At 33.1% G+C, this 19307-nt stretch overlaps 3 protein-coding genes across 3 annotated transcripts; 1 reads left to right on the top strand and 2 right to left on the bottom strand.

Annotated features, from left to right (window-relative positions):
- Positions 1–1272: 1272 nt before the first annotated feature.
- On the bottom strand, positions 1273–4570 carry LOC123915611 (protein KINESIN LIGHT CHAIN-RELATED 1). Its single transcript, XM_045966796.1, has 2 exons — positions 2183–4570; positions 1273–1796 (listed from the first exon to the last, which is right to left on the bottom strand). The coding sequence occupies exons 1-2, from the start codon at positions 3703–3705 to the stop codon at positions 1562–1564; spliced, it is 1758 nt and encodes a 585-aa protein (XP_045822752.1). The 5' UTR covers positions 3706–4570; the 3' UTR covers positions 1273–1561.
- A 5371-nt stretch (positions 4571–9941) lies between these two features.
- Positions 9942–11366, top strand: LOC123913664 (putative F-box/LRR-repeat protein 23). The gene is made up of 2 exons (XM_045964478.1): positions 9942–10255; positions 10892–11366. The coding sequence occupies exons 1-2, from the start codon at positions 9942–9944 to the stop codon at positions 11364–11366; spliced, it is 789 nt and encodes a 262-aa protein (XP_045820434.1).
- A 1981-nt stretch (positions 11367–13347) lies between these two features.
- LOC123915610 (beta-amylase 3, chloroplastic-like) lies at positions 13348–16942 on the bottom strand. Its single transcript, XM_045966795.1, has 4 exons — positions 16278–16942; positions 14950–15160; positions 14726–14839; positions 13348–14568 (listed from the first exon to the last, which is right to left on the bottom strand). The coding sequence occupies exons 1-4, from the start codon at positions 16811–16813 to the stop codon at positions 13780–13782; spliced, it is 1650 nt and encodes a 549-aa protein (XP_045822751.1). The 5' UTR covers positions 16814–16942; the 3' UTR covers positions 13348–13779.
- Between the last annotated feature and the right edge of the window lie 2365 nt (positions 16943–19307).

Below are 19307 nucleotides of genomic sequence, written 5' to 3'. Positions count from 1 at the left end.
AATTGTCCTGTAAATAGGGATTAATTTTACACTGCAATCTAAAGCGCAACAGACATACCAACAAAAATGGCAAAATCTTTAACGCGGTCGTTATTTAAAATTTTGTTTGGTGGCCATCTAAAATAGGGCCATGTTCAGTTTAAACAAACAAAACTTGCTTAGGATTGGATATGAGAGAAAGAATAAGACCCCGCAAGAAGTAGAAGAGACCACAAAAAAATGATGTTTTCTCTTCGGGCCCCCCGTGTTTCTTTTATACCCCCCAATATTCCAATTTTGCCCTTGTGAAAAATTCGGTTCGCAGAAACCGAATTTTTTCTAGTGCAAATTCAGAGTAAATTTCGGTTTTTAGAAACCGAAATTTGTTTTCAAGGCAAAAAAAAACTTCGGTTTCTACGAACCGAAGTTTTTTCAAGGGCAAAATTGGAAACTCAGGGGGGATAAAAGATTCACGGGGGGTGGGGAGAGAAAACATCCAAAAAAATAGAACGATCAGATCAATCAACCTGAAAGGGTTGGAGGGAGGAATCCAGACCCCCTCCATATCTCTGAAATTTTCTCATTCCACCACTCATTTTCTCGTCTACTCCCCTAGCGCGCAAAAAAATTCGGAAAATACGTTCCGAACTGTTTTTCTAGTGTAAAATTTACACTATAAAAAATTCGGAAAACGTTTTCCGAATTGCTAGGGGGATAGGGGAGAAAGTGAGTGGGTGGGATGAGAAAATTTCCATATCTCTTATGCTCCATTTATTTAGTCCAGTTCCATAACAAATTACATCAAAACAAAAAATGAAGAAGAAAAGAAGGGCTACAATATCAACCCCTATATATCGAATATGTAATTAACAAATTAATAGAATATCAATCTCAAATTCAAACAAGTACATGTTGGATTTATCTGGAACTTCAATAATTTAGCAATTCCTAAGTAGTACCGCAGATATATAAGATATAACTTTACATTCATCTAATCTATTGAAAGCAAAAGAAAAAACTTCACACATACATAATTGCTGTATGAATCTAAGCAGTTCGTCAAAGTCATGTAATTGTTGGTAGTGGCTGCATGATTGCAAGATCAACCCATGTATGTCTATAATAGATTGACGACAACCAGTATGTTGTAAGCTGCAATTCCAGGTTTCAGCAAAACTACTCTAAATAAGAAAGGTATGTATGTAACAAAAATTGGATGAAACTAAGTATATTTACAGAATTTGAGGACGACAAATAAGAACAAAGTTTTTGGGAGCTAGGTTACACACCAGATGAATAAAACACACATGAAAATTTATTCACTCAGAATAAAAAATTGCTTTCAATATTTTCCAGAAAAGGACAACAGGAATGGAACTTTGGGGTACATCTAAAAGGTCACAACACAATTGATAAAAACAATTACCCAAAAACAAGAAAAAAACAACAGATGCAGGAAAACAGGGAAGCACCCAAATTACATATTCAAAGCTATACAAAGATATCCTATGTTACATAATGTGCATTCAAATCAATATATAAAATAATAACAGATGAGAGAAAAAAAATTATACGTGGTTAATTAAATTCTAAACCCCAAACCAGGCCACCTCTTGGTACTCTCCTTCTTTGTCCTCTTTGAATTTGGATCTATAAGATTTTCCAAAGATTTTGCTTTTCTGTCTCGTGTTTTGCCAGCTTCTTTTAGTAACTCAGCCAAGCGACGCTTCTCATCTTCAAAATCAGGATTCGCTATTCCAAGCTTCTCTTCCCTCAACTTCAGCACATATTCTAAGATTTCAATTGCATCTCCAACTCTGAACCATGCCATCACACAACACAAAGGTTTAATATAACATCAAACAATTAAAAGGGTGGGTATGTTTGGATTGACTTATTTGAGGTTATCTATTAACATAAGCAGTCGTGAGACTGTAGTGTTAGGGAGCACTTATGTAAATAGCTTATGGCATGTTCATAAGTTGTTTTCAACTTATTTTCATAAGCTCTCTAAGATAGCATATGAAAACAGCTTATATCTTATACAAAAACAATTTAACTTCATTTTATCTTAGCTTATATCGTGATAAGCGTTTATGTTATAAGCTGCAATGCAAATTAAGTTGCTTATCCAAACAATGTCATCATAATCTTGCATCAAACATAAAATTGTTAACAAATAGAAAGGGAATTGAATTTATACCTTCCCATGGCATCATAAGTTGCTGCAAGATTGCTATATACTCCAAGAGTATCTTGATGACAAGGTCCACATTCTGTTTCAAGAATTCCCCTAGCTTCCTCAAACAACTCAGCAGCTTCATCAATCTTAAACAGTTGCACACAAGCCAAACCCATCTGATTCAAAACAACACCAAAAAACGCAGATTTCCTTTCCCCGCTAGTTCTCAATTTCAACACAGCACTCTCAAAAGCTTTCCTCGCTTCATCGTACTTCCCAATCATATAATACATCACTCCCATCCGTGCTTCAATCCCAGCAATCGTACTCTGCTGTCCCGGTTTATCCTCCAACAATTTCATCGCCTTTTGCAAAAGCTTCAACGCTTCCTCAGGATCATCAACAGATTCAAATATCGCTGAAACTTCCGTCAAACCACTGGCAATCTCCTCAGCAGTGGTTCCAGGAACCGGTTTCGAGTATATTCTAAGCGCATTTTCACAATAAGACTTCGATTCGCGAAGCTTCCCTGTCCTATGATACAAATCAGCCAAACGAACAAACACCGACGCAACAGAAGGATGATTCTCTCCTTTCGAAGATTTAAACACAGTAAGTGCTTTCTGATAAGAAAATATAGCTTCATCAAATCGACACAACGACATATAAATATTTCCGATGCTTACATCAATCGAAGCAACTTCATTATCTTGACCATTCGCAATCATCGCCATACTAGCAAGAACAAGATGCTCCAACGCCGATTCATAATCACCTTTAGCTTCACAAATCAAAGCCATAAGTCTCCGATCTGCAGCTTCTTCAAGAGAAGCAGGTTCACTATGAGCACGATGAATCTCCAACGTTTTGTTACAAAGCTCCTCCGCTTTATCAAACTGCATCGCCTGAACATTCGCCTCGGCCAAATACCGACACGTTTCACCGACGCGTGGATCGGTTTCACCTAGGGTTTGGATCTGAATCTGAAGACCTTGATCGTAACAAGAAATCGATTTATCAACTTGACCTAACATCGAAAAAGTATCACCTAACTGCATATAACCGGAAAAAGCAGCAAGAGCATGATCGGCGCCGAGTTCAACATCAGGAACAAGAATCGCGCGTTCGAGAACAGGAACGGCTTCTTCGAATCGGCTTAAGCTACAATAAATCGCAGCTAAAACATGGAGACTCATGGCTAAATCGAGACTCGGCTCGCCTTCAACGGCGCAGCGTTCGAATGATTTGGAAGCACGGATAGCGTAGTCGAGGGCTTTGGCAGGCCCATCGCCTGATGCGATAGTGTCACGGGCTACTTTGAGAAGGAATGGGCCTAGATCTGGGTTATCGAGTGAAGCTTCGGAGAGTAAAGTGTTGTTGTTTGGGGTTTCGGGGGTTTTTTTCTTGGAGCGAGAAGAAGGTGAAGGAGAGGGTGGTTTTTTGGGGAGTGGTGATGGTGTTTTGGATGGTTCGGATCTTTGAGTTGGGGTTTCGGGTAAAGTTATACGGGGCGGAGGTCCGCCTGGGGAAACGAGACCAGGCATGGTGAATGAAATGAGAGAGAATTGTGTTTGTTGTGTTGTGTTTGGGTGAGAGAGATTTTTGTAAAGGAGAAAAGAGGAAGAAGGATAAGAACAATGGAAATGGTGTTTAGTGAGTTAAGATGTCTTTTCTGTGAATGATGATTATGGTATGCTATCTATGAAAGGTTGGAAGCTATGATGGAGTTTTCAGTTTTCAGTCTCAAATCAATTGTGTTGTTGTTGTTGGTTGCTTCTTCTTCAACGTCTCTCTGAGTCAGTCTACCTGTCACTCAGGTTAGTATCGTCATTCCACTACTCTCTTTTTTCAGATCAGGGATTAACTTAGATAATTAATTCATAGATTTTCTTTTTTCTAAGAATGAACATTATTACACTTTTACTAATCTTACCAAAATAATTTACACTTTTATTAATAAAACAGTAGTACAACACTAGTTGAACATGCTACCCAAAAAAAAAGTACTAGTTTAACACGAACAAACCCCTATCTTAGGGTGGATAACGGGTCGGGTTGGGTCGGTATAGGCCCAAAAGCTTTACTCGGCCCAATCCACGGGTGAGGAATACATGTCCATATCGAACCATTTTGAGGGATCGAGTCATATGGGTTCGGGTTAATCGGTTTTTGGGTCAATCGGATGATTTTCAACGGTTTCAGCAAAAAAAAATAATATTGGAAACATCGTTAAATGGATCAACATATGAAAAATTAACTTAAAGCTACCTTTTAATTTGTTTAAGAAGAAGAAGAATTAAAACTTATCTAGTACAAAGGATTTACATGGGTTAAATCTCAAACAAAAATAATGTAAAATAAAAGAAATGAAAAAAGAGAGTTTGGGGGGAAATAGGAGCAACACTTAAAAGATGAAGAATTTTATGTTTTTTTTCAACGGATTTATTCATCCTTAAATTGTCATTATGATGACATAGCTTTAACAATTGGAGTATATAGTAATGACCTCCCTTTGTATCTTGGATAATGTTGAGAATAAGAAAAATGTATGTATGGTGCATTCAGTAAAAGAGAAAAGTGGATCACTTGTATTCTTGAAACTTGAAAGGATGAAGATTAGTTTTGGAATAGTTCTGTCAAAGAAGAGATTTAGAGGAAGTAAAAAAGTAATGTTGGGGAGTCACGTGAAGGTTGAAAAATGTATTGCCAAAAAAATAAATTTGTACAGTTTTGTTGGTCTCAATTATTAGGTAGTGTAAATATTGACTACTTTTTATTATGATTTGACAGAAAGTTACACGTAATAATAGTAAATAATACTAGTAATATCTCAATTTCGGTCTGGCTCGGGTATCCGTGGTTGGTAAATCCTGAATCGGACCTGCCCATCTCTAGTCATTTGAAACCGCTTGTTGGACTATTTGAACTCGTCCCACCACCTGAACCGACCCATTTTTTGTTTTTATTTTCCGGGTAAAGCGGGTTGGGGCGGTTATCGGGTCCTTGTCCACCCCTACCCTATCTAAGACACTAGTAAATTAGATATTCATATATTGTTATTATTTTTACTAAGTTAACTATAGATATATAGATTGTAAATGGGAATGAATTCTCATTCATATAGTTGTGATTTAATATATTTAAGGAAAATATTAACATAATTCCGCAACATACACGCTAGACAAATGGGTTTTCTAAGATAGAGTTAAATGTGAACTCTAGTGTGGTGGATGGTGTCATTTGTTCCCAAGGGAAAGGGAGTCCGGTAGGTGGAGCTTTAATTAGTCAAATTCGCCGTATGTTAGGTTATATTGGGAGGTTGTGGTTAAGCATTCATACCATGAAACTAATAAATGTGCAAATGCATTAGCTGACATATGATGTACATTTGATTCTACTATGACTCGTGTCCTATAGAATGTAGCCATGTGATGCAAGCTGATGTTATGAGATTAATATGTAATTTTCTTCTTTTGGGTTTCTACGGCATTTTCATCAACAAAAAAGGGAAATATTAACATGTACTTGCAAATAGGGTATTTTTTTTTTTTGGAATTTGTACATTTATACTTTCCCTCGTTTAATCTTTAACTCGACCAAAATAACATATATCTTTTTTTTATTTTTTTGAACGAATAAATTTTATTAAAAACGTAACTGAGCACAAGACGATCACAGTCCATAAAATCACCTAGTACAGAATTATGTTGACGGAAACAACATATATCTGTCCCATTTAACTCTTTCACTGATAATTGCCATAATATTTCAAAATTATGTTGCCTTAGCATATGAATGTGGTGAAATAATATTAAAATTGTTGCTACTCATAGATAGTGAGTCAGCAATTCGTAGTTGTGGGATGGTAGGAGTATATAATATAATATGGTCTGACAAAAGGGGGTGAAACTCTTAATTGTTCCATTTATTGTTTGCCAGATGCCACCGCTGCCTTCAGGACTTGTGTCAATTCATATGATCATGTAATTATAATGTGTTTTGGAATATTTCACCTTCAAAGAGTCTCTCATAGAGGAGAGTACCATTGAAGACATGTTAGGCATCTACCATTGACTTTATGTCTTGCTTTATTTAGTGCGATCAATCCTTAATTATACATATTTAATTGTTCCATTTATAATGCAAATGAACAACAATTATTGGCATTCAACTAAATCATATCATGGAAGATCAAATATTTAGGTTGGATTACCAACTACTAGTAAGATTGGTAGTAGTAAGCAGTAGGAATTAATTATTATTTCAGTTTTTGACCTTCTCATATGTATGTATCTAAGCAGCTTAAAAAATAGTAGCTTCCATTAGCAACAAAAATCTCTATAGTAACCCAATATAGGAAGGCTTGTAAATCCCTGTTATCTCACATTCTCATTTGAAAACATTTAACATTGTTTAAGCAGCCAAAGAAAACAGTACATTCTCAGCTTCATTTAGAACGTACGACAAATTTTTAAAAAAATCGTTGAATTTCAATAGTCGGAATACATAACTACAGTTTTTGAATTTTTATAAAAATTCGTTGAGTTGATCTAATCAATGAGATCTTTGAATGCAACGGTTGAATTGAAGAAATATAATACCGATATCGAGTTATTAAGCGGAGTAAGTCAATGGAGACTTACTCCTAGAGTTAACGGATCTCTCCTCTTATTTATCATGAAAAGACAAATATAATTGGAGTTCATTTTTTTAAAAGAAAAATACATCAAATATGTCTTGATAAAAAAAGAAGTTAGCAAAGTAGTTGGAAGAAGTAATGTATATACAATGAATGAAGGATATATTAATAAAAAAATAATTAATAATTTAAAATGACAAGTGATATGAGAAGGAGTAAGCAATATATGATTTCATAAAATTCTCTTAATATACAAAAATTGTTGATGCTCTTGTTAGAGACAAATTTCCAGCATTTGATTAAAACATAAAATATTGCAGCAGAAGGGCGGCCAGCTTTTCTTATATTTCTGCTTCTACATTTTTTGGCTGCAAGTGCTGGCTTGAATTAATTATTTATTCCATTTAAATAGTAGTATATAATACATTATTAGCAACTCAGCTACCATAAGATTAATTAAGCTCAACCGTGGGGCTTCCCTTTCCCTTGATCATTCTTGTGATTAGAGTCATATTCTTTGTAGTCATCCGTATCAACTTTCATAAGCTCTCTTCCCTTCATCTCAAAATTTGAGACCTAGCATCAAAACCATAGAAAATTTAATTTAGAATAAATGTTATTATAATTTAACCATTATTCAGTCATCTCTTATCCTCTAAATTAAACGGTTGAGAATACATAAGAGATAAATTAATCAAAAAGAAACAATTTTAAAGGAAAAGAGAAAACAAAGATGGACGGCTGAGATAATGGAACGGACAACAGAAGAAAGTGGATTTGAGAGGATTCAGATCCCTAAATTCCGAACTTTTAATAATAAAAATAAAAATGAATTTTCTAGTTAATGCAAATAGTAGTATGGAGTATGTAATTTACCTGAGTTAATGGTTTTACTACGTAGGATCTAACAATCCTCAAGCTGTTGACTCTAGCTACAATAAACCAACTTGGCTTAATTAATTAGTTGTCATTATTTTGGTAGCTTTGTTTCTTTAATTAATTAAAATTAAAAGTACATCTGAAGAACGTGCTTACCTGGATACAGTTCAACAAAGAGCAAAAGGAAGATCACAATACAAGATATTCTCAGCTTCATATCCATAAAAGTTTAATATACCAAATTTGAACGAGGCAAGGGGAATATTATTAAGCTTTTATAATATAAAGTAAGTATATATAGACATGACATTATGAATGAGAGCCTTTTTCTTTTTTATTTTCTTTTTAAGAGATTGTGAAAGGCCTTGCAAATTAAAATAGACATTCAAAAAAGAAAACAAAACAAAAAGAGGCCTTAGAATGGAAAATAATTGGACTTGTATAAATCCCAAAAACTAATATGTTGAATTTTCTCACAGGAAACATGTGGGATGTAGCTTTCCATGATGTATTCAACCGGAATGATGATTGTGATTTGTGAAAAAAAGATAATGCTTGATATTTTTCATAATTTAGCTGACTTAATACTTCCCCGTTTATTTTTACTTGTCGTTTTAGGAAAAAAATTGATTTAAATTACTTGTCGTTTTGATTATTTAAGGTTATATTTTGTCAATTACATTTACACCCTCCTTGATATGATTTTTTGTGTTTTTGTATTGCGGAATTTGATGGGATATATTTTTGTGTTTATGCGGAGAAGAAAATATATTGTTACATGGAGAATACTCTCGTGTTTTTATTTTTCTTTCTCATATATTGTTCATAACTACATGACTCTATATATAGAGCTACATAAAAACAAATCATATATTTTAAATAATAAAATAATCCTATAAAATGTAAACAAATCCTAAATATTCTAAACTGAAATATAAATCATAAATCGTAATATTATTTCCAGGAATAACATTCCTACTCATGTGTTTGGTTAAAATTTAGATTTCCTGGGAATGTTTTTAAAATTTATATAAAATAAAAAATTGAAAAAATAAAAATGCAAATAAATGTGAGTGGTAGTGGGAAATTATGAGAAGTTATAGGAAGTTGAGTTTTATTCCCATGGGAATGTTATATTCCCACCCTATTAGCATGGGAATAACAAGTGTAGAAGTTATGTGTAATTAACATTCATGGGATTAAAAAATTTCTGGGAACAAACTTTCAAAACTTGAAACAAACATAACAATGTTACATTCCAGATCTCATATTCTCAGAAATAACATTACAAACCTTGAAACAAACACACCCTAATACTTCCCCGTTTATTTTTACTTGTCATTTTAGGGAAAAAAATTGTTTCAAATTACTTGGTCGTTTTGATAATTTAAAGTTATATTTTGTCAATTACATTTACACCCTTATTGATATGATTTTTTGTGTTTTTGTATTGTGAAATTTGATGGGATATATTTTTGTGTTTACGCGGAGAAGAAAATATATTTTTACATGGAGAATACTCTCGTGTTTTTATTTTTCTTTCTCATATATTATTCATAACTACATGACTCTATATATAGAGCTACATAAAAACAAATCATATATTTTAAATAATAAAATAATCCTATAAAATGTAAACAAATCCTAAATATTCTAAACTGAAATATAAATCATAAATCGTAATATTATTTCATTTGAAATATAAATCTAAACTATATTTAAATTTAAAATATTCAAAACGATATTTAGGCATTATTCTCAACACTCCTTCATAATTTTTTTTATTAACTAAATTTTATATAATCTTTGTATTGCATGGCAATCAGAATCGAACCGGTGTACTTACCAGTTCAAGGTTTAAACGTCGGACAGAGGTTCGACCGGGGTTCAACCGTTTTAATACAAAGTGTTTTAATTAGAAGAATGAAACTTGAAGTAGGATAAATATGGGTTTTGGGTTGTATAGTCCACATGCCCAAACTTCATTTAAAACAATAACCATTAACCCTAATGACCTTAATTTGGTACGTCATGTTAACCCTAATAACCGTTTAAGGCAACCCTATTTTTTTTTTTTTTGACGCGTTTAAGGCAACCCTATTACAAATAATTTTTTGTGAATTCTGTTACCTAGGTTTGCGCTTAATATAAATATAGATCCTATTTTTCTTTCTTTGAAGAATTTTGTTTCTAACACCAACCTTTGTCACGATGTCTTGCTTACTGTTGCATAAATCCTACAACAACATATTTTGTTGCATTATGGGGTGGTCGTGTACAAAAAAGCCAAATTGGCTTGAACTTCCAACAGATTTGATGAAGAACATACTCCAAAGACTCGATACCCTTGATATTGTGATGAGTGTGCGTTATGTTTGTGCGCTATGGTGGAACATTTACAAAGATCCTCTAATGTGGTCTACCATTCGCATGTGTGATATTGATCTTGAACATATTGGGATGGATTCTTTGGAGAAGATTGCTCGTCGTGCCATTGATCTAAGTTGTGGTCATATGAAAGAAGTTTATATCGATTACTTTGCGACCGATGACCTCCTCAAATATTTGTCTGAAAGGTAAATTAGTTTCATTCTTTATTTTTATTTTTACAATGTTAATGAGAATCCAACTTTTTTTTTTTTTGATAAGCGAGAATGAAACTCATGACCTCATGCATTCTACTTACAATTTTACACTTGTTTAATGAAGACCAGATCTAGTGTCTATCGATAGTGTAGATTTACACTCCTTTAATAAAAAAACTATCAATTTTGCATGGTCATGTCAAGAAAGTAGGGGTGAAATGGACATGTGGCGGAAAATATTATTGTTATTTATTGATGGTATAATGGTCTAAAATAACTTTACACGTGCATATTTATTTTTTTCTACTTATAATAAGTGATATGTTATGTTCAACAATTTTATTGTATGGGGTTTTTTAGAGGAAGTTGGGAATGAAACTCGCAATTTTATTGATACTATCATCCTTTTAAATACATGAAAAACATAACACAAAAAACATAAACATAAATCAGAATTAAACTACCTTAAATTTGTAACATACCTGCTTGCTTATACTCATAATTTCTATAGTTAAGACTTGTAACAATAGGAATCTAAGTCACTACAATAAATTCAATTAAACTAAAATAATAATATTGATTCATATTTTTAACATATTGTTTAATTATATTTTTTATTTTTTACAGGGCAACTCACTTGCGGCGGTTACGACTTTCTCATTGCTATGGTGGTATTTCAAATAAAGGACTGTCTGAATTTGTGAAAAAGTTTTCATTATTAGAGGAGCTTGACATTTCATTTGACGAAGATGCTTATGACGGTTCTCTTGAAGAAATTGGTCTATGTTGTCCTCTTTTGAAGTCACTAAAGTTGAGGAGGATGATAAGTTCCTACTACTTTAATGATGCATTTACTATTGCAAAAACAATGTCCGGGCTACGCCATCTTACACTTTCTAGAATTTGGCTTTCCGATGATCGGTTGCTCGCCATTCTTGATGGTTGTCCACTTCTTGAATCTCTTGATATGCAAAACTGCCTTTTATTTAAATTTAGTGAAAGTTTAGAAAAAAGGTGTCTTGAGCAAATCAGAGATTTACAACTTCCAAAAATATGTTGTCAGCCATACAAGACAGTTATGGTGTTGCCGAGACGATACTGATTATGGACACTTTTAGTCTTTGATAATTATTTATGATACACATGGAATCGAACCATGTACCATGGAGTTCAAGTACGTGTTCAATTCATTCTCACACTACCAGAATTCACCCCCTCTGAAGTAGTTTAGTTACTGATTAATGATTCCATTTAAAGATAGTCAATGAAATGATGAGTGATTTATAGAACTATACTAGTATGTATAGTATTTTTCATGCTATTGAATAGTGCTAATGTAAGTTCCACTCACCACATGATTTTTCAATGTTAACTTGGTAGTGCCACATTGAATGGCTATGCTCGATACACAGCTTTCACTGAATAATAATTGAGGTAAACACATGTTATTTGTTGCAGAATTTTACCAAACACTGAATAATAATTTACATGCATTTTTTTTAACAGAATTTGATTTCTATACAGAGTCAATTTGAAGATATATCTTATTTAGATCCATTCAATTGATACACATACATACGTCTAAGAAACATAAACATGTAGTTGACTATATATACATATGTGACAGTTCCACCTGTGGCTGAAATTTACCAGAAAAATGATAATGTTTCTTTTTCATGCAGATCATGATTAATGTATTGAAACAAGTTAGCTGAATTTCAAAATCAATACTGATGGATTAACAAAACGATAGGTTGTAAACACAACTCTCTAGCTAGCTAGTCAATCACGGATTTGCTGAAATTTTATTTTATATGATTTTTTTTTTAACACCTGATTTCAAAGCAGTATAATGGTGTGAAATCTTTTGAGGTAGGATTTTAATGTCCATGGCAATCCTACCCGATTTGAGAGATTAATCTTTACAATTATAAAAAGAAGACACCCAATTTACACAGCTCCAAAACACATACTTTAGGGGTTTAAACAATTAAACGTTGGAGTTCTTTAATTTTTTTAACTGCGTATATTATAAATGACATATTTGCATATATTTTAAGTTCATTAAACCACCTCAAACCATCTGCCTCCGCCACTGGATTCCATCATTGACCCAGTGATTTGACCTATAAACCTATCAACAAAGAGTTTTACTATTTGGATTACCATGATATTGACACGAAGTTTCCACCGCCGTTAACGATCTCCATTGGGGAACCTGTGGGGCACAAGGTGAGTTTTCCCCTCTCAACCGATTTTTTTCTGGTACGCATGAGCCAGAAATCGAACCTCTGACTACATGCTTAAGGGGACTAAGACCCTTACCACTTGGATCAATTCATTGTTGGTAGTTAGAACACTATTCTTCTTCCTAAAGCTTTCAACAAAATCTGGAATGTGTTGGATGAGAGATGATGAATCAATCAACTTTAGTGTGAGACTGTTAGGTTTATGTGATGTGATGACAAGTCCATATATGGTTAGTACTTGGTAGCTACTAGCTAGCTAAAACATTCATATTTCTGCCTTGTAACCAATCCTTCTGTTATATTCCTCCTTGTATTGCTGAAGTCATTTTTTTTTATGTAAATCAATAACTTAATTCCAATAAAAAAACATTACATGTCCCCTAATCATTGTGAAAAAATAACTTTAAGGTTAATTAAATCATACATTAGTTATGGAACAAACTAACTGGAAGTCCAAAAAAAACTATTTTAATCAGTTTCATTGCGTAATCACCTGATTAAAAAAAATTATGATCTATATTTATACAGACATAGCATCAAGCCCTACTTGTAACATTCTCTCGTTTTCAGATACACCATAAAAGTACACTTCCAAACAGCAGAAAATATTATTTTCAAATATTTACATCCAAAGTAGTAGTGTTTAATGGTGGGGAAAGTTTCTCATAAATAACATTCATTTGATGGGAAGGCTAGTAATGATGTTATTTATTTTTTAAGAAAAGAACTGGGACCAGAACTATAACTGGGAGTAAAACTATTTAATATAGTTACATATACTTCTTTGAAATAAAAATAACTATTGCATGGGATCAAGGGTGTGACAAATGCCTGGGTTATAAAAGTTTGATAAAATCTTAGCATGCTTGCAACAATGTAAGGTACAAATGTCTGTGGCTCTATTTAAATAATTTTACAGCAGAAAAAACAAAATATAAGTGGTTCGATGGCAATTTACACTCATTTGAAATTCAAGCATACAATCTGCTTTATCCATCATGAACTTGGTGAACTAGAGATTCCAACAGCATCTGGATCCAAGATTATATCTCAGTTATTTGAATAGGTACAAGTGGATATCATGCCAACCATATAAAAACTCTGGAAGGACATGTATAATGCTGTTCTCTGAAGAAGTAAAAGTTACCCAGAAGCAATAAAAGAATCATAAGAATCTGCAGATACTACACATTCCACAACACTAAAACGATGGTGATAATACTACAATGTGTCTTCTAAAACACAGACCAAAACTAGTTTCAACTTTCAAGAGTACTGGTATAGCTGGTATAACAATCCAACTTCTGCAGCCACTGCAGTTTTCAACCGTAGGTTTAATCTGGCTCGAAGCATGTTTCCATCGGACATTCGTCTCACAAATCGAGTAAACCGGTCCCAACTTCGAGGTTCAAACATATTTTTGTCCATTCTTACAAAGTTGAATGAAAAGGGCCGTCTCTCAATCCCATTTGAGTAAAATTTTGACATCTCCAGCACCTGAGTGAATGCGCCATCATCCAAATCAGTTGAAAAATTCTGACCTTCAAGTGATACGTCACAGAGCCTAGCAGCCAGCAAAAGTTGTCTAAGAAAACCTTCAGGGCTACTATCTGGGTTGATCTTCTTCATAATTACATCTTGCATTTCAAAACAAGAGCAGCACATCGTGAATCCATATTTACTAAACATGCGTAAAATTGGTAAGTATCCATCCCTGTTAAAAGTATTATAATAGCCTGCTGTTAACTCCGATGGATGGGATTGTGTATCATAGTGCCAGTGAATGGCTGCCAATTTTGCTGATATGTGGACTTCTGAACCCCTAAATATAGTTTCAGCTTCCCTACAAATTCGCTCTCCATGCCGTAGCAGCAAATCCGAGTACCATTCAAGGAAAAATTTACCATATGGTGCATTCCAAGAGCCACCCTCGTTTCTAAAGAATTCAGTACGCTCGGGATTCTGCATCAAACTTCCAGTGCCAAAAGGACCGCCATTTCCCCATTCACGCTTTCCAATATTTCTAGCAGAGGCATTTAGAGAAGCAAGCATGTACTGGAAGTTGACAAACAAGAGAAAAGGAAAGTTCGATATGATACTAACCATACAACATAAATTATGCAAATTGGTTTTCACCAGTTTCCTAGAGCACAAAGCAATAAAAAGACTGCAACCCTACAATCTAATAGCTAAAGCAGAATTTTCAACCGACCTTATCATAGCACTGAAACTCTCCAAGTTCACGAGACCAAGCCAAATTTAGCTTTTGGGAAGACAATGAAGGATATCTTAATTCACCACCAGGACCCATGCCAATCTGCACTCCCTGTAAAATGAACACAGTTACACAAACTACCATAAACATTTGATAAAAAATAGCTGTAAAAATGAATCTTTCATTGGACTACGTATCCCTAAATCATCATAGAACCTTACTGTAATGATAATGCCAAGATAAGGCCTAAAGGTGTCCCTGAAGTCCCTCATAAAATCTGCATATGCTTGAATGGGAGAACGTCCACGCAGCACAGGAAGAATATCACACCCGAGGGAAATGTACTCAAAATTTCTTCTTCCAAACCTATCAGAAAATGCTAAATCCGGGTCTGTATGTATCTCATCAAGCACCCATTGAGGGAGTGGTATCCTACACAAGGAGGGACAACCTTCTAGAGTCTGAGGCTTATGACAAGAAAAAATAATAGCTACCAATAGCTACCTACAAAAATGGTAATAATTCAAAATAAACCAAATCGACTATACTCGGAACAAGACGACTACCCAGGTAAAACGTCCACACATTGAATAAAAAACTTACAGGCTGGAAGTGTAATTTTCCCACACTGTCAGCATACACTATTGAAAAATATGTTCCATATATCTGTCTATGTGAAAGACGAGCAACCATCAAACATATAAATTTCAATCTTAACAACAACAAAAATAATGCCTCATCCCACCAAGTAAAATGAACTACAAGGATCAATCAAAGGCAATGGGCTAAGAGTTGCGAAACTGTTTTGCGAATGGTTGCAAACTAACAAAAACTAAACAGCCCGTCTCTTTTTTGAAAACCACAAGCCTAGATACCTGCCTACTTGAGTTTCATTCCATTTACTCTATTCTTTACACACACACAAATTAATTGATCTACAAGAATCTAATCTAATTATATCTATTAGAGATTTTGATCCCTGTAACTAGGAAATCTCAACTAAATGAGTATTTATTTATTTTGCTGCCACCCATGAGGTTTTAGTAGAAACGCATTTCAGACAAAGGCTGCTTTTAGATTGACTTATGAACAAACAACTGATCGAGGTTGTTCCACTACATAAGCATTTGACAGGGTGTCAGATAGCTTATAAAAACTGTCAAAGACATGTCCAGAAGTTGTTTTTAGCTAATTTTGATAAGCTTCCCATAATAGCTTCTGAAAATAGCTTATATAAAAACAACATGACATGATTTCTTTTTGACTATAGTAGCTTACATACTAGCTTACATATCACTGCTTAATAGCACTTACCCGATAATGTATAGCTTATCAGCACTTATCCTATAAGCGCTTAATTAAATTGTTTATCTGAACCAACCCAAAATTGATTTCAAGTAGCTTTACAAAATCATTTTCATCCAATATTCAATTAAACTATTATGAAAAAACCCACTTAAATACTAAAGCACTAGACTCCAAACACGTTAAAAACCTAAACAAAACAAAACAAAAATGAAAAATTGATGAGAATTAAATTAGCACATACCCATTAAGATCATCACCATCAATTCCATGTTGATGAAACGCAAGAACAGCTCGAACTTTAAGCCCACACATGCAAGCCATCATAACAAGTTCACGATAACCTCTCCAATCATAAACCCTAGGTTCATTCCTTTCAACCACACCCCACCAAATCTCCACAACAACACCTTCCACACCAGCAGCAGCCAGAGCTTTCAACGACAACATCATCGCTTTCGGCCTCCAAATTTTCCCCTCTTTCCCAACAGATTTCACCGGAAGTGTAACAAACACCGGCGATCCATGTCTCCGACGCTGCGGTGAAAGATCGTGATGAAGCTCGTATTGAACATCGCCGTTGTCGGGGGAAAATGAACCGCCGGCATCGGAGGATTTAGATGAGTTGAGACGTGAAGAAACGGTGAATCGGAGAGCTGGAGAACGGGTTTGGGTTTTGCGGAAGTGAGTGGTGACTCGGGATGGAAGACGAGTTGGGCGAGTTAAATCGTTGGGTGTTGAGATGAAGGAAGGTGAGAAGGATTGTGATGAGATCGCCATTGAGAGGATTTGTTTGGTTTTGAAATTTTGTACTGAAAAAATGATTACATTTAGAAAGAGAACAGTGAGGAACTGCACTTTCTTCAAAAGGTGTGTGTGGAGGAGAGATTATGTACGTTTTCACTTTTTTTTAGGCAAAATTATAGTTATCTTATTTATTTGTAACATTTCAACATACTTAAATTTATTTTCATCGTAATTAATAATAACTAATCTATAGTCTAATTATATTGTTAAGGGCCCGTTTGGTGGACAGGATAAGAGACAGGATAGGATAACTGTATCATATCCTGCCGCAATCCAGTGTTTGGTGATACAACAGGATATGATAAGTTAATCCTGAAGCTTATCCTATCCTGTCTCTCTAGTTAAAATTGTTATCCTGAATTTGAGCTGGGTTACCAGCAGGATAGGATAAGAAAAAAAAATTACTGATTTATTTTATAAAATATATTTTAAAATACATAAAATAAAATTAATAAAATATAAATAATAAAATAATTAATTTTTAAATATATATGTGATTTTCTCATAGGGGTAATTTTGTAATTTATATATTCTAAAAAATCAACATTTTACTAAAATTACAATATTTTAAAGTAAAATGATTATTAAAAAATTGACAAATAGGGATATTAATTTAAATTTTATAAAAAATTAAATATAATTCTTTTGCAATAGTAGTTTTATTATTTACGTATGAGATATATCATATATTTATTTTGCTTATCTAACATGTATATATTATTGAGTTATTTATTTGATCATGATTCATATAAAAAAATAAACTTGATTATTTTCTCATGATTTTTATTTTAAATTATATAAAGTTATTTGATTACTTATTTATATTTTTTATTTATAAAATTCAAAGTATTACAAAATAATTTTTAAAAAATAACAATTGTTTTACAAGAGTAATCTTGTCAATTAAACATGTTATATATCTTATCATATTATTATGAGCAAGTATGTATTAAAAACAAAATATAATAGTTATCATGTTTGTTATCATGTGTGCACCAAACACAGGATATGATAACTGAGTATAACTGTTATCCTGCTGTTATCCTATCCTATCCTTATCCTGTTTTATATCCTATCCTGTTACTATGTTATCATGCGCACCAAACGGGCCCTAAGGGAATACTGTATTGAAATTTAGAAATTTCTCTCCTATGATTTATTCCGCTGAAATATCAGCCTTTGCTCTCGCTTTAAGACAACTTTTTCAATTTATTTTTTTTAAATCACTCAACTGTTAGATTATAGACAAGATAGATAACAGAAAGATATAAGTCCAAAGATGATCCAATTTCTCAATTTTAATCATTCTTAATTAACTAAAAATCTTATGGGTGCGTTTAATTCGTAAAACAGTAAGGACCGGATAGAACAAGATAATACATGACATGATAAAATTGTATCCGGAAAGATATATGACGATAATATTTTTATATTCGAAAATAAGAGGTATTTTTGTATTTTTTATAGTTATACTGTGAACAAAAAGTTGTCTCGTAGTTCGGTGAGAGACAAAAAATATTGTTTTTGTCATGTCCATTGTTACCTAATTTGTCCAGTCCAATAACCATTTTCAAATCAAACAGGGTACAACAAAAATTGTCCTATCCAATCCCTTATTTTTAACAGATCAAACGCACCATATGACTTGTATTAATTCATTGTTGATACTTTTCACTTCTGATTAAGGAAAATAATGTACTTTTGACTTATCGATAATAATTTTTGCTCATCTTATTTTTCAAATTACATAATTACATAATCAGAATAAAATAGAATAAAACTTTAATGCATATACATTGAATTCAATTACATGTAGCATGTAGATATGTTTTGATAATGTTTACAAAGATATTTTAAAAATTAACAAAAGATATAATAATGTGGTTTCATAAATGTATAAAGATAAAGGTTGCCTTAAAAAGTAATAATAGGTATCATTTATTTGTGTTCTAACGCATACATGTTGAAAAATTTAAAAGTAACGATTTTGTATTGATAAAAATAATTTTCAAATTTTAAAAGATTGAATACACAATTTTAAATTGATAAAAAACACTTACAGTATAGTGCACATGGAATTATAAAAAGATATAATATTGTGACGTGGAGATTAATATATAACAACACACTAACTTAACAATAATTTTGTCAATCGGTAGAGACATTGCATGATCATATAGTTCCAACTATAATACTCCCACAAATTTACGAAATTTCAGCCATTAAGCTTAATAATAAAAAAAATTAAAAACTTAACAATAACAAAAAAGTATTGGTGGGATTTATAATTATCGATCGATGGATTAGATAGCCTTTTACAAAAAAGAAAATTTAACGGAAGTGTAAAAAAATAAGGTAAACATACATTCATAGTAACAAAAATCAAAGCCAAAGGAAACGTAACAAAAACCACACGATGAAGCTTACGAACTACTCAGGAACTATGGTAATATACGTTCATACGAAG

The sequence above is a fragment of the Trifolium pratense genome, linkage group LG3, assembly GCF_020283565.1.
Source record: "Trifolium pratense cultivar HEN17-A07 linkage group LG3, ARS_RC_1.1, whole genome shotgun sequence".
NCBI lineage: Eukaryota > Viridiplantae > Streptophyta > Magnoliopsida > Fabales > Fabaceae > Trifolium > Trifolium pratense.
This window is presented reverse-complemented; position numbering and strand designations above follow the sequence as displayed.

Excerpts from the sequence above, each read along its gene's own strand:
- LOC123915611 (XM_045966796.1), bottom strand. The coding sequence starts at position 3,705 with ATGCCTGGTCTCGTTTCCCCAGGCGGACCTCCGCCCCGTATAACTTTA. Across the intron at positions 1,797-2,182 it reads ACTTATGATGCCATGGGAAG|AGTTGGAGATGCAATTGAAA; the intron begins GTATAAATTCAA and ends GGCATGGTTCAG.
- LOC123913664 (XM_045964478.1), top strand. The coding sequence starts at position 9,942 with ATGGGGTGGTCGTGTACAAAAAAGCCAAATTGGCTTGAACTTCCAACA. Across the intron at positions 10,256-10,891 it reads CTCAAATATTTGTCTGAAAG|GGCAACTCACTTGCGGCGGT; the intron begins GTAAATTAGTTT and ends TATTTTTTACAG.
- LOC123915610 (XM_045966795.1), bottom strand. The coding sequence starts at position 16,813 with ATGGCGATCTCATCACAATCCTTCTCACCTTCCTTCATCTCAACACCC. Across the intron at positions 15,161-16,277 it reads GATGGTGATGATCTTAATGG|GATACCACTCCCTCAATGGG; the intron begins GTATGTGCTAAT and ends CTCCTTGTGTAG. Across the intron at positions 14,840-14,949 it reads ATCTTGGCATTATCATTACA|GGAGTGCAGATTGGCATGGG; the intron begins GTAAGGTTCTAT and ends TTCATTTTACAG.